The following is an 18,902-nucleotide window of genomic DNA, read 5'->3' on the forward strand; positions in this document are numbered from 1 at the left end:
GGGAAACCTTTTCCCTGTGAGGCAGGAAATGATCAGGTGCAGCTGGAGAGCATCACGAATTAGACGGAGCGGTGCTGCGGGGGGGAGCTGGAGCATGGCACGCTGTGGCTGTTGCTCTCACCCTGCACACCACCCGCACGGGCAGCTGCAGGGGCTTCAGTGCAGCACTTGGGCTGTAGCTGTTGGTATAGGTACGTGAAGCTTGATTCTTTGTGTTTGGGGGGGTCACGTGAATGTATACACAGACTGATCGTTGGTTTTGGGGGGGGGGAATAATGTTTCTAGGAAAGACAAGTAAAACTGACCACAGCAAAAGCAATCTTGCAGAAGAAGGAAATGGAAGGTTTTCTCAATGCTGTCCTCCCATCTGCGTTGGCCGCAGGTTCTAGGAACTTAGTTATGACTCCGTGTCTGTAGATGGCCGCTTGATTAGCGTACCTTAAAATGTCATCCAGCCAGCGGGAGAAATGAGTTACTGCACTATGTGAGAGCAGCTCGCCGAAGACTTCTTGATGGTCAAATCAGGTGGGAGGGTGGGGGAAGCAGTTACAGCTTTCCAAAGGAGCTTTAAATCGGGTGAGGTCAGATTCCTCTGGTCCCCTGCTTATCAGCTGCCTCTGCAAAACTTAAAACAGTGAGCCACTTCTAGTTTTGCCAGTCCATGTCTTCTGCTCCAACACAGAGCTAAGCCTGGGGGAGTGAGGTTTCATGGTACCTACTCCCGAAAGGGGAGAGATGAAGAAGTTGTTTTATTTTCATGCTTCTTGCTCCATCTTGCTATAAATGGACCATGTAGAAAGTATGTAAGTGGACTGGGGCTCTATACCTCTTCTACAACTAAGTGAGAAGGGGCAAATGGATGCCCCTGCCTGGCAATGGCTACCTAAAGGCTGTGGTCCCTGGCACGGTCCCTTCTCATCTGCAAGGTGCTGCAGAAGAAACATGGCCAGGCCCACTTGAATTTGTAGCAGGTGAGGGTTTCTCAGGGTGGCTTGAGGATGGAGCCCAGGCAGAGCATCTGCAGCGCTGCCAGAACGCGACTGTGTCACCCCTCTGTTGTGAATGGGGGAGAGGGAGGAGGATGCCGAATCCTTTGTACAGAACTGCGTCGCTAAGGCCAGAAGTGCTGGCATCACAGCCGCAGGTGGCAGTGGAGCATGTAATTTGGGATCAAAAGCCCGAGGCATCGCTTCAGGCTGTGCTACTGATCTGCTGAGAAAAAACTCCACCTCCCCAGGCCTCCGTTTCCTCATCTGTTAAATTGTGAGAAAGGCCTTGGCCTGACATCATCTCCCAAGGGAGACTGCGAGGAATTACCTGCATTTGTATGACGTTGTGCAGGGTGGGGAGTCACGTTCCCCCGAGGGTTGCGTCCCGAGCAGGCACGGGCCAGGGCTACGGCTGACCCCCTTCCTCTGCCAGAGCTGGACCCTTGCGTTCAGAGAGCCCTCGCTTTTGAGGGTGAAGCGAGCTCATCGTTCGCCTAACTCCCTCCATCTCCGTACTTACATCTAACCAATGTCTGGCAAACTGGAGCTGGTGACAAAGGAGAAGCCCTGTCTGTCCGAAGCTGGCCTCTCCTTTCTGGTCAAGGGTTTTTACTTGGGCTGGGGGGGCAGGGGGGAATGGCACACTTCAGTTTATACCTCATTTTAGCTGCTGTACCCGAGTTTATTCTTTCTCCTCTGGTAAGCAAGTGACTGTACTTAACACCAAGCAAATAGTGAAAATTAAAGCCGTTTCACTTCACTGTCACAATATCTTTCTTTTATTTTTTTATTTTTTTAAGAAACGCACACAAAAACCGTGCAGAGAGTGCTTCAGGCTTGTGTTCTGGTTTATATTACCAAAAAAAAAAAAAAAAAAAATTCCTTTCAATATAAAAAAGCATTACAGTAGGGAATACAGGATAAATTAGCTCCGCTATCTAATAAAAAGAACATTTACAGTTTTTTAAAATAGATTTCAAACATTATTTCACACGCAGCCCTTTTCCCAGGCATTCGTGACAGTCATTTGAGCATTAAATAACAGCCGGAGGCAGGGGCGCCGAGAGGGGCTGCGGGCTCGCAGGCACGGGCTGCTCTCCACTGCTTCCCTCCAAGGTGCTTGGGCCGTGGTCACAGTGCTGCGGCGACGGAGGCGGCAGCACGGCGGCTCCCGCTGGTCCCCAGCCTGTCCAGAGCTCTCCAGCAAGCAGGGAATCTAGCTTGAGCCCCCGACCCTAAAATGTTCACCAGAGCTGTTAAAAACAAATATAAAAATAGAGTTGCTTCTCCTGCCTACTGTTCTGAAAACTACTGTACAGCAGAGGGGGCAGCCACATCACCAAGGGGAAAAAAACCAACAAATTTACATGCTTTGCCATACACCAGGAGCCTGCTTTCTGGGCTTGCTTGCTCATTAAATTCCCCCGGGGGGAATTCCTTTTGCCTGTTACCAACTTCCACGAATCCTCTCGGACTTCCACGTATCTTTACAGCTATCTCCAGTTCTTGTTTAAAACGTGCTGCCTGGCCGTTGCTGGGATTTCAAGCTGTGTTCCCAGTGGCACGCTAGCCAGCTGCAGAGAGGATTTGAAGTCTTCATCCAGAAAAGAGCAATGGGGGATCAGACAAGGTAAGAGAGGAGAAACAACTGCGCAAAGGCCAGAGTAACAGACGAGTAAGAGATCTTTTTTGACGATACAGGAGCAACCATTAGGGAAGAGGGAAAGTGAGGGAAAGCAATGAGTACAGAATGAGGAAAGCCAAAGAGAAATAAGCCTGCAGAGATCCTACTTCAGGCCTGTGTATTTATCACTTGGTGCTCTGGCTGCTTTGGTCTGGTTCCCCCAGCACTGACAGTTTTTCCCCGATGCCACTGGTGGCAGAAAAAGGCTTTAAGGCTTTTTTTTTTTCCCTTCAGCCACCCACCATGCACAAATCGGGGTATTCGCCTTCTAGGCTCTGACCTGAGACAGCCAGCCCTTTGCAGAATAAACTGAAAGGAAAAAACTGGAGACTGGGGGAGGCAGCTCTGCTTCTCTCGCTCACCTCCAGTCAAATTACCATCTCTGCTCATGGTTTTGTTCCTTCCCAGGGAATTGCTCTCCCAGAACAGTCACTGACACCAGCTCCTGAGGCAGAAGCAGAAGAGATAAGCTCGCCTCCTGCTCGGCCCATTCCCTGCAAGACTAGTAGATGCAACAGATTTTTCCTGTCTTAAGCGCAGCACCTGCTATCGGGTACAAATACTGCTGTTTTTTGGCTAGCAAAACTGTTTTCCTTCATTAAATAACAGACCAGAATTTAATGCTAAAATGCCTCATTAAAAGCAGATCCAGAGGGAAATAGTTCAGAAAAGCTTTCCACAAGGTTTAATGCAACATCTGAGGCCGCGCAGCAGCCCTGGCCTCCTATTCTGTTGCTGGAATATGCTGACTGCGGCGGGGGGGACTGCAGCTCCACCTGCTGATGAGCAAATTGTTGTTCTCCAAGGAAGCTGGGAAAAGCTCTAATGCCTCCTTCCTGGTCCTTAATATCCTGATTTTCCAACCTGGACATTTAGCCAGGATCATTGTCTATTATGGACCAGTCGTATCTGCTGCTTTCCTTCCTTCCCCATAGCCTGTGCCGTGCCCCGGAGAGCTGGCGGACACAGCCCCAGCGCTGTGAGGGAATGGCCGGCAAAGCGTACCTGCTGCTGCCAAGCCTGGGCACAAGGTTACCGCTCGGCTCCTCGCTGCTGCCTTCCGCCCCCCTCCTTCCTCGCCAGGGGTTACAGCTTTCGGAAGGGCTGCTTTAAGCCTATACGAAAGTGCTCCATAATCTGAGCCTGTAAAATCTGTAAAAAGACCTAAGCTAACAAGAAACCACAGCCCCTTCTGTCCTCCCCCAAGCACAGTGAGTTTGGGGCCAGGGAGTGACCAGATGAACAATTAAGGCAACAGGGGTTGAGGCTTCCAGAGGAGAGAAACCAGTGACCTGTCCAGGTCAATAACGACCACTGGAGCAGCGGCTGGAGCGGTTTGGCTGCACGCTGGGTTCTCCTGGAGCCTGCCTGGGGCCTCAGCAGTTCCATCTTCATCTCTGACCAAGGCCCAGTCCCAGGCATCTTTCTCAAGTTCACTTCCAAATGATTCAGTAGATGATACGTTAGTTAAATGTCCAACTATCTCAAGGGAGGAAACGCTCTCAGCTAGCAGGCAGACTAAAACAATTCTGACTTGACGCTTTCGTCACGAGCCCATGGGAGGATCTCGGGGGAAATCCTCTGAGCAGAAGTGACGCCACAAGACTGTTTCAGGCAAACAGCTCGGGAGCGGCTGATGAACCTCAGCCTCCTCCATCCAGCACCATGCCTGGAACTCCCCTTGGGGCTGGAAAGCATGTAGGAATCCACTGCAAATATTTATGCTAACAGAGCACCACAAACCGTTTTTGCACGTATGAAGGGAAAGGCAAAGGCCGACAAGATTTAAGCACTATTTCCTCCCCTTCTCAGGAAGGCAGCAGTATCAATTATTCTTGACCAGAGCCATTATTTTTCCCAGGAGATTGGGAACACAGCAGGGAACCATTTGCTCTCTTTCTTTTTCACAACAAGGAACAGTAAATCTTAGTAAAAACAGAAAGGTAGGCACCAAATCAGCCAGCCTTAGCCAAGTCCCATTCCTAAGTGAGACCCCGCTGCCCCTGCTTGGGGCTCCAGGGAAAAGCCAGCCTCACTGAAATGCCTGATTCCTCTGACAAGTTTCAGTGACGGGGACAAAGCTTCCACTGAAGAATGTGTGTTTTCATTCTGTGGCTGGGCATTAAAGCTGGGATTGCGCAAACAACGACTACCTGCTTCTGAGATGAGCCACTACCGCTTGTGGCTCACAAACCCACCTGGACAGTCACAGACTTTGGCCAACCTGTTGCCTTACCCAGCCCCTGCATGGCTGTTCTTCAGTCCTTTACTGTCTAGAACATGATAAAGTTGCGAACGTAGGCACGGCCTTGCAGGAGAGGCAGCCGTGCTCACCTCCCGCTCCCCCCACCGGCTCCGTCAGTCTCTAGTGCAATCAGCTGCGCTGGGCTCCTGCTCCACGGCTGCTGCGGGTGGCTCTGGGCAAGGGTCCGGTGTACAGTGTAGTGCACATCACCTCAAAGTTCCAGCCCCTGAAGTACAATCCTTTTGGTCATTCATATATTACAACCCTCTTTTTTTTCTTTTTTCCCCCCTACCCCATTTTGTTAAAAAAAATAAAGTTTTTTGGGTGTTTTCAGGTTTTGTTTCTTCTGATTTTCCTTCTTTCTTCTGAGTACGTGGGGAACGTGGCGGTTCACGGGCCACCTCTTACTGGATCCCTCGAAAGAGACACATGGCAAAGATCATGGCAAACAGCTGGTGGCGGGAGGGGGGAAGAAGAGGGCAAAAACAAAACAGAGAACCACGAGAGTTAGCTGCATCTTCCAGAAGATCGGCAAAGCCCTCCCTGGCCCCAGGACCACTCCCGTCGCTCCGTCCTGCCCAGCAGCCAGCGGCGCAGCGAGGGGGACCCTTCCCAGCACCCAGGGCAGGCTGTGGCAAAACTTTTTTTTCCTTGAAGGCGATCCCTCCCCTCCTTCCCGTGTCCCCCGAACTGTTTGTGGCTACAGCAGCAGCCTGGCTTCCTTCCCAAACTGCCCTCGACGTCGCAGGGGAGCAGGGTCCGCTGCCCCTGCTCTGCACACCATCCCCACTGCCCAGAGCAGGCTCAGCAGGTCCTTCACGGGGGCTGCGGGGGCTCTGCCCAAGCTCCTTCTCCTTTGCACAAGACAGGGCACTGGGGAAAGCACCCGGCCTTGCCCCAGCAATGCTGCAGGGACATCACTTCTGGGCTAACGTCGTGTCTGGTGGAAGCCCATTCCTCAGAAACATCACCAAGGAGCCAGACGCTAATGCTGGGTAACGGAGATGCTCTGGAGCCAATACAGTTTCAGGCTCCAAACAGAAGTTTTTAAAGCAAAGGCACAGTTTGAACACATTAACCAAGTGACAGATTAGTCAGCTTGCTGGGGTGCTGCCGCAACGAGGGCGGTGACTGTGTGGGGCCCCGGGGCAGGCGGTGGGTCCCCGAAGCCCAGCGTGGCAGGGTGCGAGCTCTGTGGCGGGCCCAACACGAGGCGGCACTGCAGGCGTGCGGCACAGCAGGCTTGCGGCACCGGTTATTTCCCTGCCTTTTGTGGCAAAGGACCGAGCACCCGGCTCTTTCCAGGCAATTAAAACCACAAGTCGATAACCTGCTCGCACGTGGCAGGAGCAGCTTCCCCTGGCAAGGGGGAGCACCTGCCTGTTTGCCTCGCTGCTGGACATCTACCGACACTTGCTTTTTCCTCTAGTCACACAACAGCAAGTACCTCAATGGCCAACACTCCGATGGCAAGGGCTCCTGCAAGGTACACGTAGGTCTCGAAGGAGTTCAGGATCACCGTGTAGCAGCCCTAGGAAGGACAAAGCGTGGTGAGACACACCTGAGCAGCACGTTGTGTTGTTCTCCCAGCACAACCCTCGTTAGCACAAGAGATGCTCTCAGATCCAGGCACCACAAAGCACAGCTCCCTCTCACCCAGCGCCACAGCACGGGAGGCAGAGACCCACAGGACAGTGCCAGGGAGGGGAAGGTTTTGCTGTAATGGCACGGGAGTGGTTTGCACCCACAACCCCTCACTGACCACGAGGAACTGCGTCTTCTTGCAGGGCAGAGAGGAGCAGCACGGGAGAGGCATCCCTCTGCAAAGGGCAGAGACTAAGCACAGAGGAAAGGACCCTCAGGGCAGACGACAGACAGCCCGGGCTGGCTGGGGATAAGGACGATTTATTCAAAGCCAAGGCAGGAGATTCTTGAATCCTCCCTCACAGCCAGCAGCTCTTTCACACCCCAGGACCTTTTCTCTGTGCCTTCGCCCAAAGGAACATGGATGAACCCCTGCTGATCTTCTGGCTATAGGAGAATTAATTTCATTAAGAACTCATGCACTACAGCAATCCTTCCACTTACGCAGCATAGCCACCATCATCTTTAATGTCATTTATTATTGCTCATACGATTAATAGCAGGTAGATCTTCCGCAAAGGTTTCAGGATGTTTCTGGAAATCACCAGCTTATCCTGGCCTCAGTTCTCCCAGCCTAAAATTCCAACCCACCAGCAAATTTCCACAAATAGGTCACACATAAAGAGAAAAGTAGATTAGGGTTTGTCCAGTGTTTGTCCCCACTGATCATATAGATCACACATACATGTTTAATCCCATCTATACTGCTGGGATGTTTCAATCACCTGATTTTTTCCTTCCACCCAAAAAGAAAATGTTTGAACTGCAAAGACAGCACAAGAGTTACGTACTGGTGTCCGTGCCAGACCCTGCTTGCTGCGAGTGAGACACAACCAGAGAGAGCAAGGGGGAGCACAGAGGGGACCCATTCATGAGGCAGACCCGGGGAGTGCAGACCGGTGGGGCAGTAACCGAGCTGTTAAAACCGTGCTCTTGTCAACATGGGACCGCTCAGCAGCAGCAGCAGCTCTGTTCCAGCCACGTTTCAGGCCAATTTTCAGGGAAAAGCATCCAGCCCAGCAACAAAACGTTTGGGTGCTTGCCAGAACTCCAACCTTAACCCAGCTTCCAGCATGCCTGGCTACAAACAGGGATGCGCGCAAGTGCACCCCTGTCCTACCAGCATGGTGTCCCAAGAGCCTGCCTTTGCTCCGGGAATGCCTGAATTCAGCCATCAGTCGCTTGGGAGCGTCTCTCCCATTTTACTGTGTGCTTGGTGACGCTCGCCGTGCACACTGCTGCTTCCACCAACACCCTGCAGTGACAAGGGCTCACGGGAAACCTTCCCTTTCCATAGCAGCAGCAGGTCTCAGCAGCACCACTGAGGGGAAGCTAATCTGTTACCTGCTTTAACCCTCTTTCTCAAATTGCGTTTCTCTTTCCCTCCCTGCTGTTTGTCATCTCTTTCCTCTCTCTCTTTCCCATCTATTCACGGCAATCAGACCTGGCAGAAGCAATGTGGTGCTGTCTGCTATGATCTCTCACCCAAAGTGCCTTTGCCAACCATTTCCAGCTGCCAGGCAAGGAACCGCTCGCACGCTGCTTCCAAGCTCCTTTACTCTCTTTCACAATCTGCTATCAAGTGCTGGAAAGAAGACCACTGCTTAGAGCCCGGAGAGAAAAGGAGGCTGCTACACATACGGTCAGTACAGAGCCCAGCTGGCTTATTAATGCTGAGGTGAACACAGTCAGGAGCTTTGCTAGAGAGTTTCTTAAACTTCACATCTTGGTGACAATGTAAGGAAACATGACTGTAATACCAGTGTCAATGACATTATGCTGAACTGTCTTGTTCCAGTCTAGTATTGGGAAAAATTGCCAAGTCAAGAGGCCTGGCAAAAGAAATGCCCATTTTTTACTGTAAAGAGTAAAAGAGCAGAGAAATGCAGCTTTCCAACACTTCTCTTCCTTAGAAAACAGACATGGTTTTCCGTGGCTGTTTAACCCCACAATCTCCTGGTTGCATATGTTGATGAGGAGTCTTTGTGAACTAAAGTGGAGGCACTACCGCAGCCAGTAAGAGCCAACTCCATCCCACCCTAGCTGATCTGTGCAGCTTGCTAATTAACTTCTCAGAGATAGTACTAACCTTCAGAAACACAACAAAACCTGATATACGTTTCCACCCCACCTCTCAATCCCTTGGGAAAATCTTCCTGTTTCTGCTGATACAGCACAACATGGACTTAGCCGTGCACACAATGAAAGGGGATTTCAAAACCAGACATATGCCACGACTTCAAAAGCTGTCAGCAGAAGTGCAATTAGGATGTGAGCCACAGTCAGCGTGGCATGACCTGCCAGCCTCACTAGCTACCCACGACCACCCCAGCCATCTCTCTGTCTGCTGTGAAACTCCTTTTCCTGGCATTCGGCTTCCCTTACCTGTCGGTTCTGAAACCTCTCGATGCCTGTGAGGCAGGCTTCCTTGTTGACAAATATCCCTTCCCGGCTCTGGAGCTCTCGCTGGCAACAAGCCTCTGGTGTCGCCTTTTCCAAAGAGGAGTATGGAAGATGAGGGATAGCTTCAAAATCTTCTGGTCCGTTCACTCCACAGCAGGCAAACTAGGGAGAGGCACAGAGAAGAAAGGAAGACAGAGCTGACACTTTGCCCTGAAAGCAGCTACGAGAAATCAACCAAAGCCCTATTCTTGTGGGGATCAAAGCTTCAGTCAAAGCAGAGACAAAACAACTGTTGTTTCCAGAGAAGTGGGTTGTGCTTGTACCTCGGAGCTTCTGTTTCATCAAAGCCTTTTTATAAAGTCCCACTGTTCCCATGTCATACTGTAGACTCTACGGTACCACTGGGAATATTGCCACGAGCCACACAGGGCTTTGGAGCACATCCAGAATGACTTGCTTGAGATCACCCAGCAAGGCTGTGAGGGAGCCAGCAGTACCATCCAGGCTCCCAACCACCCGTTCTCCCCATAGCTAATGGCCAGGACTGTTGCTGCTCAAAGGCACTGCTAGGTGATTCAAGTAAGGTCCCTTTTTAGGATTCAAGTCAGGTCCTTTTTAAGGATTCAAGTCATACTCTGACTCTGTCTCCTTTCAGTCAGCAAAAGGAAACATTTTTATTAAAGTCCTGAATCAGCATGAAGGACAGCAATCATCTTTTTCTTTTAAGATGAAAATTGACTTTTCATCTGCAGAGCCCGACACCCTGCTCCTCACTCCAGCAGAGACACACCGTGGGCTGTACCGAGCACTACCTTCCCACGTGTGCACACACACACGCACGCAGAACTTCTTGTAGTAGATAAGAGCAACTCCAATTCCAATGACAATCGATCTGTAACCTGCCTGATCAGCACTGTAATAACAAAGTCAATTCTGATGGCTAAGATTTCTATACTGAAAATATGCCATTGGGCATACTCCTGCCTAACCTGCCGCTTACCGACTCATTTCACAAGAGCAAACAAAAAGCCAAGAGGTAGCACCCGTTTGGGCTGCTGTTGGCTGGGAACAATTTTGAAGTAGTCGGCAAGGTGAAAGGGCACGGGTAAAGGCAGCGATGTTCAGCTGCAGACAGCTCCACGGCTTTCTGTGCCCCCTGTTTGAAAGCTGGGGGTACCCAGTCAGGTCAAATGCCTCAGGCTTTGGCAAACCACAAAGGCTGACCCAGCCACCACGGAGCGTCTCTCTCAGGACCGCCGGCAGCTCGCTGTGAGAAAGACCGGCTGCCAGCCGAATCCTCCTCTCCCTCCCACCACCGCCACAAACTTGGTGCGACAGGACGGTTGAAGCAGGCTGACCCCAGGCGAGCGGAGGGTGCGGGCTCAGCACCGTGGTGATGGCCGCTGACCACGGGCAGCATGGGGCTGGGACGGCGTGACTTACTGTGATCATAACAGAGTTCCAGGTGGAAGAGAAAACGTCCGTGTCGTTGTCCCTCAGGTAATGCTTCTTCAGCTCCTTGGTGAAAAACTCTCTGGTCAGCTGAAATGCAGAGACAGGTGGAAATGCAACGGTTATTGCCAACACCTCTTTCCCAAGCACCTCCCAAAGCTCTCTTTTCTAAATGCTGGGGGTTGTTTGGTTGTTTTGGTTTTGTTCTTTTTTTTGCAAACCTCAGAGGAGAAACACAGGGAAAGCCACTGGCTGAACCATAACTATATCCAGGGTGAACGGTACTTGTTCAATAAAACTGTTGCTCATTAAAAACCAGGGATCGAATTATATCTATACGTGTAAGCTAACGTTTGCATTTAAAGGTTGGTTGGTTTTTTAAATATTCAATGGTATTTGAAAGTGTTTCCTAAGTTGAAACAGGACTACAACAGATTTTAGAAATATCTTCAAACCCACACCCAAATAGTAGCTTAACTTACTACACTTCATGAGGTCTTGATTTTCCCCTCACTTTTCATTTTAAACCAGTTAACTTCCTACTAATGACAGGGCAACTGCTCTGAATTTACTACCATGTGTGAGAAAGCAGAATCAAGCTGTAATATCAAACTTTCTGGGAATGAAAAGGGAGTAAAAAACATGTAATGAATATGGAATGTTCAAGTCAACTTACAAATCAGCAAAAAAGACCATTTCCCTGACAATGTTTTAGATTATCTAAACTGACCCACACACATGAAGAAAAAAATCCTCTTTATATTTCCAGTCTTTAGATAATTTAAACAATTTTTCCTAAGGTCATTAATAAAAACGAATGGAATTTCATTTACTCCTGTTTACATTTACAGTAAAATAGAAAAACTGAACCAACATTTCTGCTCAGAGCCTCCTCAGAATGTTAGACACCTTGAAATTACATTCACTTAGGATCACTCTCTGGAGGACCAGTAAATATACACACTTGAAAGTCGTCTTAAACTGAATACTCCAGTTCAATCTTTCCGCCTTTCTATCACTTCAGAATGAAAACTTCGAGGAATCCCTTTTTCAGGTCCCCAGTAGGTCTTGACTTGTGTGCTCCCTTCTGTAAAATACCTTGGGATTTGTGACCCACACAGGCAAAATCTCTCTGCCACTGCAAAGCCTCAGTGAAGGGGGCTGGACGCAGCTGGATATAGCACTGCTCCAGTGTTGCACATTTGCAGGATCAGAAATGAAGCTGCCCGAAAAAGACCCCTTTTTTTTTTCTTCTATTGTTCATACAGCACTGCAGATGCAGTAACGTATACTGCTAGGAGTTGGTTTCAGGTTCTTGATATACAATGTGAAATACCGCACATACATATGTGTGAGATGTATGTGTGGGCACAAAAGCACAAGTCCAAAATTGTTTGTTTCCTTTGTAATTCTATCACAAAATTTAAGGAAAAAAAAGAGAAGGCTGTGGTGACTCTGTAAAAGACCCCAAACACCGCTTAATGCTGCCTTCTCTTTTACAAATACAAACGCCAAATTTAATGACTAAATCAGTACTGGGTAAAATTTTGTCACAAAGACTTGAATGATATAGGTAGCCCAATCTTTTAATAAGGTATGCTGCTAAGTTCCTAAATCACTTTTATGAGATAGAGATTAACTCATTTTTTGCTTTTGAATATCAAAATACCAGAGGATCAGAGAGGACTGGCATTTTCCTTTGGGACTTTGGCGCACTGAGAGAAGGTCAGGTTAGAAGATGCTGAAACATATTGTCAGTGCTTTCCTTTCCTTCCCTTCCCTTTCTCTGCGTACTTTATCCATGCAGCATCCTACCCTGCGGAGACAGCAGCACATTTTTTTGATGCTTGTCTGACTTTGAAACTGATATTACCGTCGGTAATAATCCCAGCCGGCTGCCTTTGGCGGGGTCTAAAACAAAAGAGTCATTTAAATATAAAGTGAAACCTTTATTTTGACAGCAGCAACCCCAGAGGAAATTGTTCAGAGTTTGTGTGCGATTTTTACGAGACTTGGCCTAAAACAAAGCCTAGTGCTGGAAGGGTAAGTTTGCCAGGAAAATAACTGATTCCATTTTGTTGCTCTTAAACTGCTTGTCCCAAGCATCTAAAGTTCAGAACAATGTAAAAAAAAAAACAAAGTCGATCAGCAGAAGCATCTTTCTTCTTTTAAAAAACTGCTGACACAGGAGGATAGAAGTCAGCGAGGCAGTCCTACCCACGTGCCCACGGCCCCCCTCTCGCTGAAGCCAACGGCACTGATGTGGTCCGTGCACGCTGGACTACCTGGCAAGAACGATTCAGAAGGGAGCAAAGGACCTACTAACAAAACTAGACCTGACAGCACCGTTGTGTCAGCCACGGTCAGAACAATAAAGAGCTGATCGGCTGTGGTTTTTTCTAGCTGTTCTGGGGGGAAACATCTCCAATACAAAGAAGCACATGCATGCGTACATGCCAGTGAATGAAGTGGGACTGTTTGGTCACACTGGTTCAAAAAATAGCTTGGCTGGGATTGCTGCAGCCAGATGAAGGGGATTTATGAAAGAGGGCATTTCTGCACAATACAGGTATGCCAGCACCGGCCAGGAAGGTCACAGCCTTCTCATGCAGCGCTGTGTTCAAGAATACTGAATGCTGTGCAAGAAGCTGGCTTCATGGTGCCTGCCTGGAAAACAGGACACACTCCTGTCCATCTGCATCTGCCTGGAGCATCCCAATGTTTCCGACACAGTACAGTGCTTGTATCGTAGGCACAGTCACCAGTGCTGCACTTCTCACTTCCACACTGCCTTCCATCCAAGAGACCTCCAGCTGCTCGCCTGAGGGATTGGATGGTTCACGTTCTTTAGTTTTTGCCTTATGTCTGAGGAAACAGAGGTGTCAGGAAGCAAAGCGACTTGTCTATTAAGCATCAGAACTGGGGCTAAAAATCCAAACGTCCTGACTCTGTCCAGAGCCCTGCCGCTGAACCCATCTGTTCCGACCATCCCGCCTTCTTGCTTGCTAAGACAATTCACTAAGAAAAAAGAGTCAAATATCCCTCCAGGGTTTTTCCCATCGAGACCTCTGAATAGCATATAAAGAGCAATTCCTGTCCATAAGTCAAACTGCTCTTTCACAGCCTCTCTCTATTGTTCATGGAAGACGTTATTTTATGGGGGGGTCTTCTAGACAAAAAAGGGTTCTCCACCCTCCAAAACCTCCTTTACAAAGAAAGAGAAACTCTGGTACTCCCACAGCTGATTAACAACAGCCTTCCTCTTCAGAGACTGCTTTTAAACAGTTCTCTGGGAGGGCAACTGGACTTGCAGACCGCAGTGGCTCACCATCGCGAATACCACGTTCACTAACCCCACCACCATGCTCTGCTTCACTGATCCTTCCTCTCATGTCAAATCTCAGCAGAAAACATCTCTTTTCTCCCTTATTTTTGTCTCTTAATTTCTTTCACTCCCTCAGCTATTAATAATTTAACTCTGTTGAGTGTTTGGGAGCTAGTTGGGATGTAAAACACTATACACGAGAAAGCTGCACTGAACATTATCTGGAAAGCAAACAGATAGAGCGTATCTTTCTCTTTTGTCTCGTTCTATGCACCCAGTGAGGCCACAGCCATATGGACTGGTGCAATGACCATCACCGGAACCCACTTGGTAAGCTTCCAAGAAATTAGTTGCCTAAATGTGCATTTACCACCACACGCCTTGAAAGGAACTCGTTTTGCAGGGAAGAGAAAAGCACATCTGAACCTGACCTTAAATTGCTACTGTGAAGAATTCTTCCTGACACAGGGTCACTGAAAGACCACCTCTGTCCCCACAGACGTCCTGTCCAGCCATCTAGCCTCACCCTAAGCCAAAGATGACAGCAAAATTAGCCACAAGTAGTTACCAAGCCAGAGGAGCTACCACCAAAATATAAGGCAAAAGCAAAACATGGGTTTTTTTTTCAAAGAAACCTGAGGAGAGAACAAACCACAAGAATTTGCAGACTGAGTTTTACTTCTGCATAGAGCCATCTCCAGCTATGTTGGGATCTGACGTTCTTCATTCCTTCCCATTTAAGCCCTCCCTGTCAGTCATTCTGACAGAGTGGGAAGCTGGTGATACAAACAAGGAGACAAGCTCAAGAAAGATAGAAGTTTGTTCCCCTTCAAGTCTTATCTCACAAAATACCACCAGATGCCACAGAAGTCTAGAATAACCACCGCGACCTTATCTTGCACGGTAGCATATCCTCACGTGGCCCACGGCTTCCATGGGAGTGGAAGGTACCGATGCTTTGCCCAGAAGCAAGATGCGAGCAGGCTCCTCGTGACTGAGGGAGGAGGACACAGCCAGCCCTGCGGTCACCCCACACGCAGGACTCGCGGCGAGCCTGGCTACTTTCTTGTACCTTTTACCCGTTTCCCACAGGGACGGTGGGAGCAGTCAGCTGCCGGCTGCTCGCCCAGCCCCTGCTCACCAGGGACTGCGTTCTCTCTCCGTCGTGAAGCCTGGACCTGGGTCTCCAGGGCAGTTTCTATGTGTGCTGTCTGCTGTTTGTGCTGGACCAAAGGAATTCTCTAACAACTCCCTACAGCAGAGCGGTTATGACCAGAACACAGCAGAATCCCCATGCAACTTATTTATGGAGCGGGAGCTGTTCCCCTGAGGGCATGGTCTCAAAGCCTAGGCTGGAATGGGGCACCCACTCTGTGTGCAGAGTGCCGTCCCTTCCCCACTGCCTTCAGATCTGAGGCAAAGACCACTAGCTTATAAAGGGAAAAAAAAAATCCTCTCACTACCTTCCCCCAAGACCACCCTACCGCACTGTCTTGCTTCCTAAGTCTTGATTCTTTGCTTATCAAAATCTTTTTATATGAATAAAATTAGAAGTATGTTGTGGCTCAAGAAAATCCTCATTATACATGGCCCTTCTATGCTCACGCCACGTTTCTGTCACGTTCAGTACAGGGAACGTGCTGTATGTTCTCTTGCTACTGGCAGAGGCCAAATAAACCAAATTAACGTAACAGTCACTAGTGACCACCTCTACTGGCCAATGTTTTTTCACAGCCATCACTCAGAGTCGTATTTCAAAGATGGGCTGACTTGAGAAGCATGGACCTAGTTCAGTCAGGCTTTTCTTTGCACATGTGGGAACATGAAAAAATGCACAAACGTTTGCTGGTTAGAGAAACAAATGAGACTGCGCTTACTACTAGTGTAGTAAAAGCTTACTACTGGCATAGGGGAGGGATGATGGCCATATAATAATATGCATAGCAGCAGAGTAGAGAAAGGCTACATCATATGAAGCTGTGGAGAGAGGGATCAGAAAATTCTAAGCAGGGCAACATGCAAGGGATCCATTGACGGGACTCAAGATGGGGTGTGGGGAGACTTGCTTTGGGCAGGTCAGGAGCGATCTCTTACAAGCAGCATTGAGAGGAATCTGGTGAGCACCAGAACATGAAAATTCAAGAAGGAATATGATTAGAAGATGTACAAGAGAGTTTTTGCACTGCAGAGCAAGCATTGGCTCTGTTGGGAAAACAGGAGGTTTCACTACTAATATTAATATTAAACACATGCTATATTGAAAAAAGAAAAGAGTTGCTTTTAACCTTAGTGTGACTATTATAAACCTTCCCTCTGATGGAATGTGCAGATGGTTTGGCTGCAAAAGAATCAGGAAGACTCTAAAAACTTCAGGATTTAAGTAGTCCTTCAGGATTTAAGTGCATATCTCCTGTGTACATAAACCATCCTCCCCGCATACGCCAGGTTCGTTCGCATTCACTGCTTGCTGGCAGTTCTGCAGACTGAGGGTAGTAATGAAGCAGGTTTGTTGTATTTGAAACAAACAGTTGCTCTACAAACGAATCAGCCACCATCTAACACCGTGCTTCAGCTGGGTACAATCCCACTGGGGTTCAGAGTTTGCCTACCATCGGATACTTACATTTTCTCTGAAGATAAAAGCCAGGATTGCAGCTGAAAGCTCCGCCAGGAAGATTAACAAAATAAACATGAAGAACTGGAAGAGAGAAGATGCAAAAATAAAAAAAACCATAGACATACCGTTAGGCGCATGCAATAGGTAGTAGCAACATGGGGTTTTGCTAGTCACCAAAGAGATGGAAAAAATAACCGAGGGATCTTTTTTTCCCTGACAATTAAAAAAAACCTATGAGAGAGTAACCTGGAGCAGACACAGCCCCTCTCTGACCACGTCACAAGACATGGGAGCTTGCAACGCTTTTGCCTGGTTCTAATGGGTAAATGGGAATAAGGCTACAGGACCCAGAGTACCCCCTGCTGAATCTGCACCAGGTTAAAACAGTAAAGCCTACTTTGATGGAAAACATTTTATGATTGCATAGATGCTCGTACTGTCCTGACACAGGTGTATGCATCACTTGCATACATCTACATATGCACACAGACTCTCATCACAACGTAAACAACATAAACAATTTTACTGTAATATGATCATGGCTCATTTTGTATGGAAGGAGGCAGTGGGACATATACTCAAATATTTACACCTATGACCAAAAATGGACTCTTTTCAGAGTATTCTGCATTTCAGACAACATTAGCTTTGGTTAGTACCTCCCTCCACACAATGGGGTTGTTCTGATTTAAGTATTAACCATGCAGAACCTTTACAGAAAGTTGATAACACACCATCATAATTTTAATTTGATTATGCAAGTATCATCCATGTCTTGTATAGTGTCCAAAGTGAGCATATTCATATCCTTAAATTACGGGCACACTGCAGATCTGACAGAAGGCAATAGCCAGCAGACTGAGTGGTAGCAAAAGAGAAACAGGCATCCAGTTTGAAGTTAAACCATTACACTTATGTCATCGTAATTCTAGGGACGAGAAGTAAAAGCAAATAGAGAGGTGGTTGTTCAATTTAAGCTGGAACTGTATTTTCATCCTGTTGCCCTTGCAACCTTCTGCTGCTTCGGACTAAAAGTCTGGTTTTCAGTCTTACAAAAGGCATCTTGTTTCTGTCATGTTATCAAGCCTGAGCGATTCACCGTGCCTTCACCACCCACCCCACAGAAGTAAATCAGATGCACTTAAGAGGTCTCATCCCCAGAGACACCGACGTCTTGCTGCGAGGGTGCTGTCCCCGGGACCTCGTCTACCCACAGCGCGCAAGTATTGTGGAGCGTCTCCTGCCTGGGATGAGCGCCGGGACTCCTGCGGGCTTCCACCTCAGACCCTCCTGCCCGGGGGCGGCACAGAAAACCGGTACACAGCTAGAGGTAAAACTCAAGTAGAGAGGAAGAGCGTTGAAGAGAACAAATCTCCCAGGGCAGGAAAGCACTCGCTGACATCAAAGAGCTCAGGACTCAGCCTGCCTTTGGGACCAATTCTCGGTTACACTGATGCCTCATGCTAGTTTGATGCTGCTTCAGTCCGTAACAAACAGTAAAAGGAACAGGCAGGGATGTGCCCTCTAACATCCTTAAAACAACAAATGTTGGTGCTGAGGAACTCCCGTGGGAACAGAGCAGAAAGCGGCTAGGCTCCCGCCCTCCCCCGAAATCGCAGTTATTTCCATTCTTGGAGACAAAATAGTGGGCTTGAGGAACCGTAAGTCTGAACTAGATGGACATTTTTTATGTTCTTATAGCCATAAAGAGAAATCACCATTTGAGAGTCAGCCCTTCTAAAATTCAAGGATCCCAAGAATTAGCCCACAGACTCAAAAGACGATTTTACAAAACAGGAGTGAAAGGAGAACCCAGTAAGACCGCATCACATGGAGGATAATAAACACGTGGTACATGTTACCAACGAAGGTGGTTGAAGCAACAAGTAGAGATAAATACAAAAGAAGTCTGGATGGTTTTTTTGTGTGAGAAGGTTATTGAAGGTCTTTCTGAAACAGAAGGCAGGCAGATGGGGCCAGAAGTACTATTGCGATCCCCAAGCAATGATTTATAAACAGTGTCTGAAATGCTGTGCACCGTGCATTTCTGTAATGGAGAGAATTCAAACTACCTGCTTGGAATGGGCAAAATGTTGTTTTGTTGTCAATTATCAGAGCTGTAAGCGATTTTTCCCACTGGAAAAGTGCACGCACCACCCTGTCCCATTTGTCTTCCTGCTTCTGCAGTGGAAACAAAAGAAATGGAGCCTGGGCTCAAATGACAAGACAAGAAGAGTCAGATGAGTAGGACTTTGGTTGCTAACAGAATGCTGTTGCTTGATTTTGCTGAACTAGTTAACTCTATAATTTATTCTTACTGCTGGAGTTTTCTGTGTGGCTTCTTTTTTTCCTGCTCAGAGACTTTTTGTTTTTAATTTCACCACAGGAGGGCAAAGAACAAGTGATGAGAATGCTTTGCAAATGCATGCAGAAGAACGATGCTTTGCAAATTCACATCATCATCCATCAAGGGATCTCAGCAAAGTCACTAAAAGAGGACTAAGGTGGTGATCAAGTGATTAATCCCATCACCCTGCTAATTG

General features: G+C 48.1%; 1 protein-coding gene across 10 annotated transcripts in view; it reads right to left on the reverse strand.

Moving 5' to 3' along the window:
* Nucleotides 1–1,745: 1,745 nt before the first annotated feature.
* The window catches only part of TSPAN18 (tetraspanin 18), a 135,470-nt gene continuing 118,313 nt past the window's right edge, over nucleotides 1,746–18,902 (reverse strand). For 8 of the 10 annotated variants that reach the window (XM_075152340.1, XM_075152347.1, XM_075152344.1 and 5 more), the window contains 5 exons: nucleotides 16,366–16,440; nucleotides 10,409–10,507; nucleotides 8,948–9,127; nucleotides 6,366–6,449; nucleotides 1,746–5,370 (listed from right to left, as the gene is read on the reverse strand). In XM_075152340.1, coding sequence (XP_075008441.1) covers nucleotides 5,323–5,370; nucleotides 6,366–6,449; nucleotides 8,948–9,127; nucleotides 10,409–10,507; nucleotides 16,366–16,440 — 486 coding nt within the window. In that variant the 3' untranslated portion in view covers nucleotides 1,746–5,322. The remainder of the gene's footprint in view (nucleotides 5,371–6,365; nucleotides 6,450–8,947; nucleotides 9,128–10,408; nucleotides 10,508–16,365; nucleotides 16,441–18,902) is intronic. The other 2 variants (XR_012673978.1, XM_075152345.1) reach the window with 2 other exon arrangements.

This window comes from Calonectris borealis, chromosome 5, assembly GCF_964195595.1.
Source record: "Calonectris borealis chromosome 5, bCalBor7.hap1.2, whole genome shotgun sequence".
Classification (NCBI taxonomy): domain Eukaryota; kingdom Metazoa; phylum Chordata; class Aves; order Procellariiformes; family Procellariidae; genus Calonectris; species Calonectris borealis.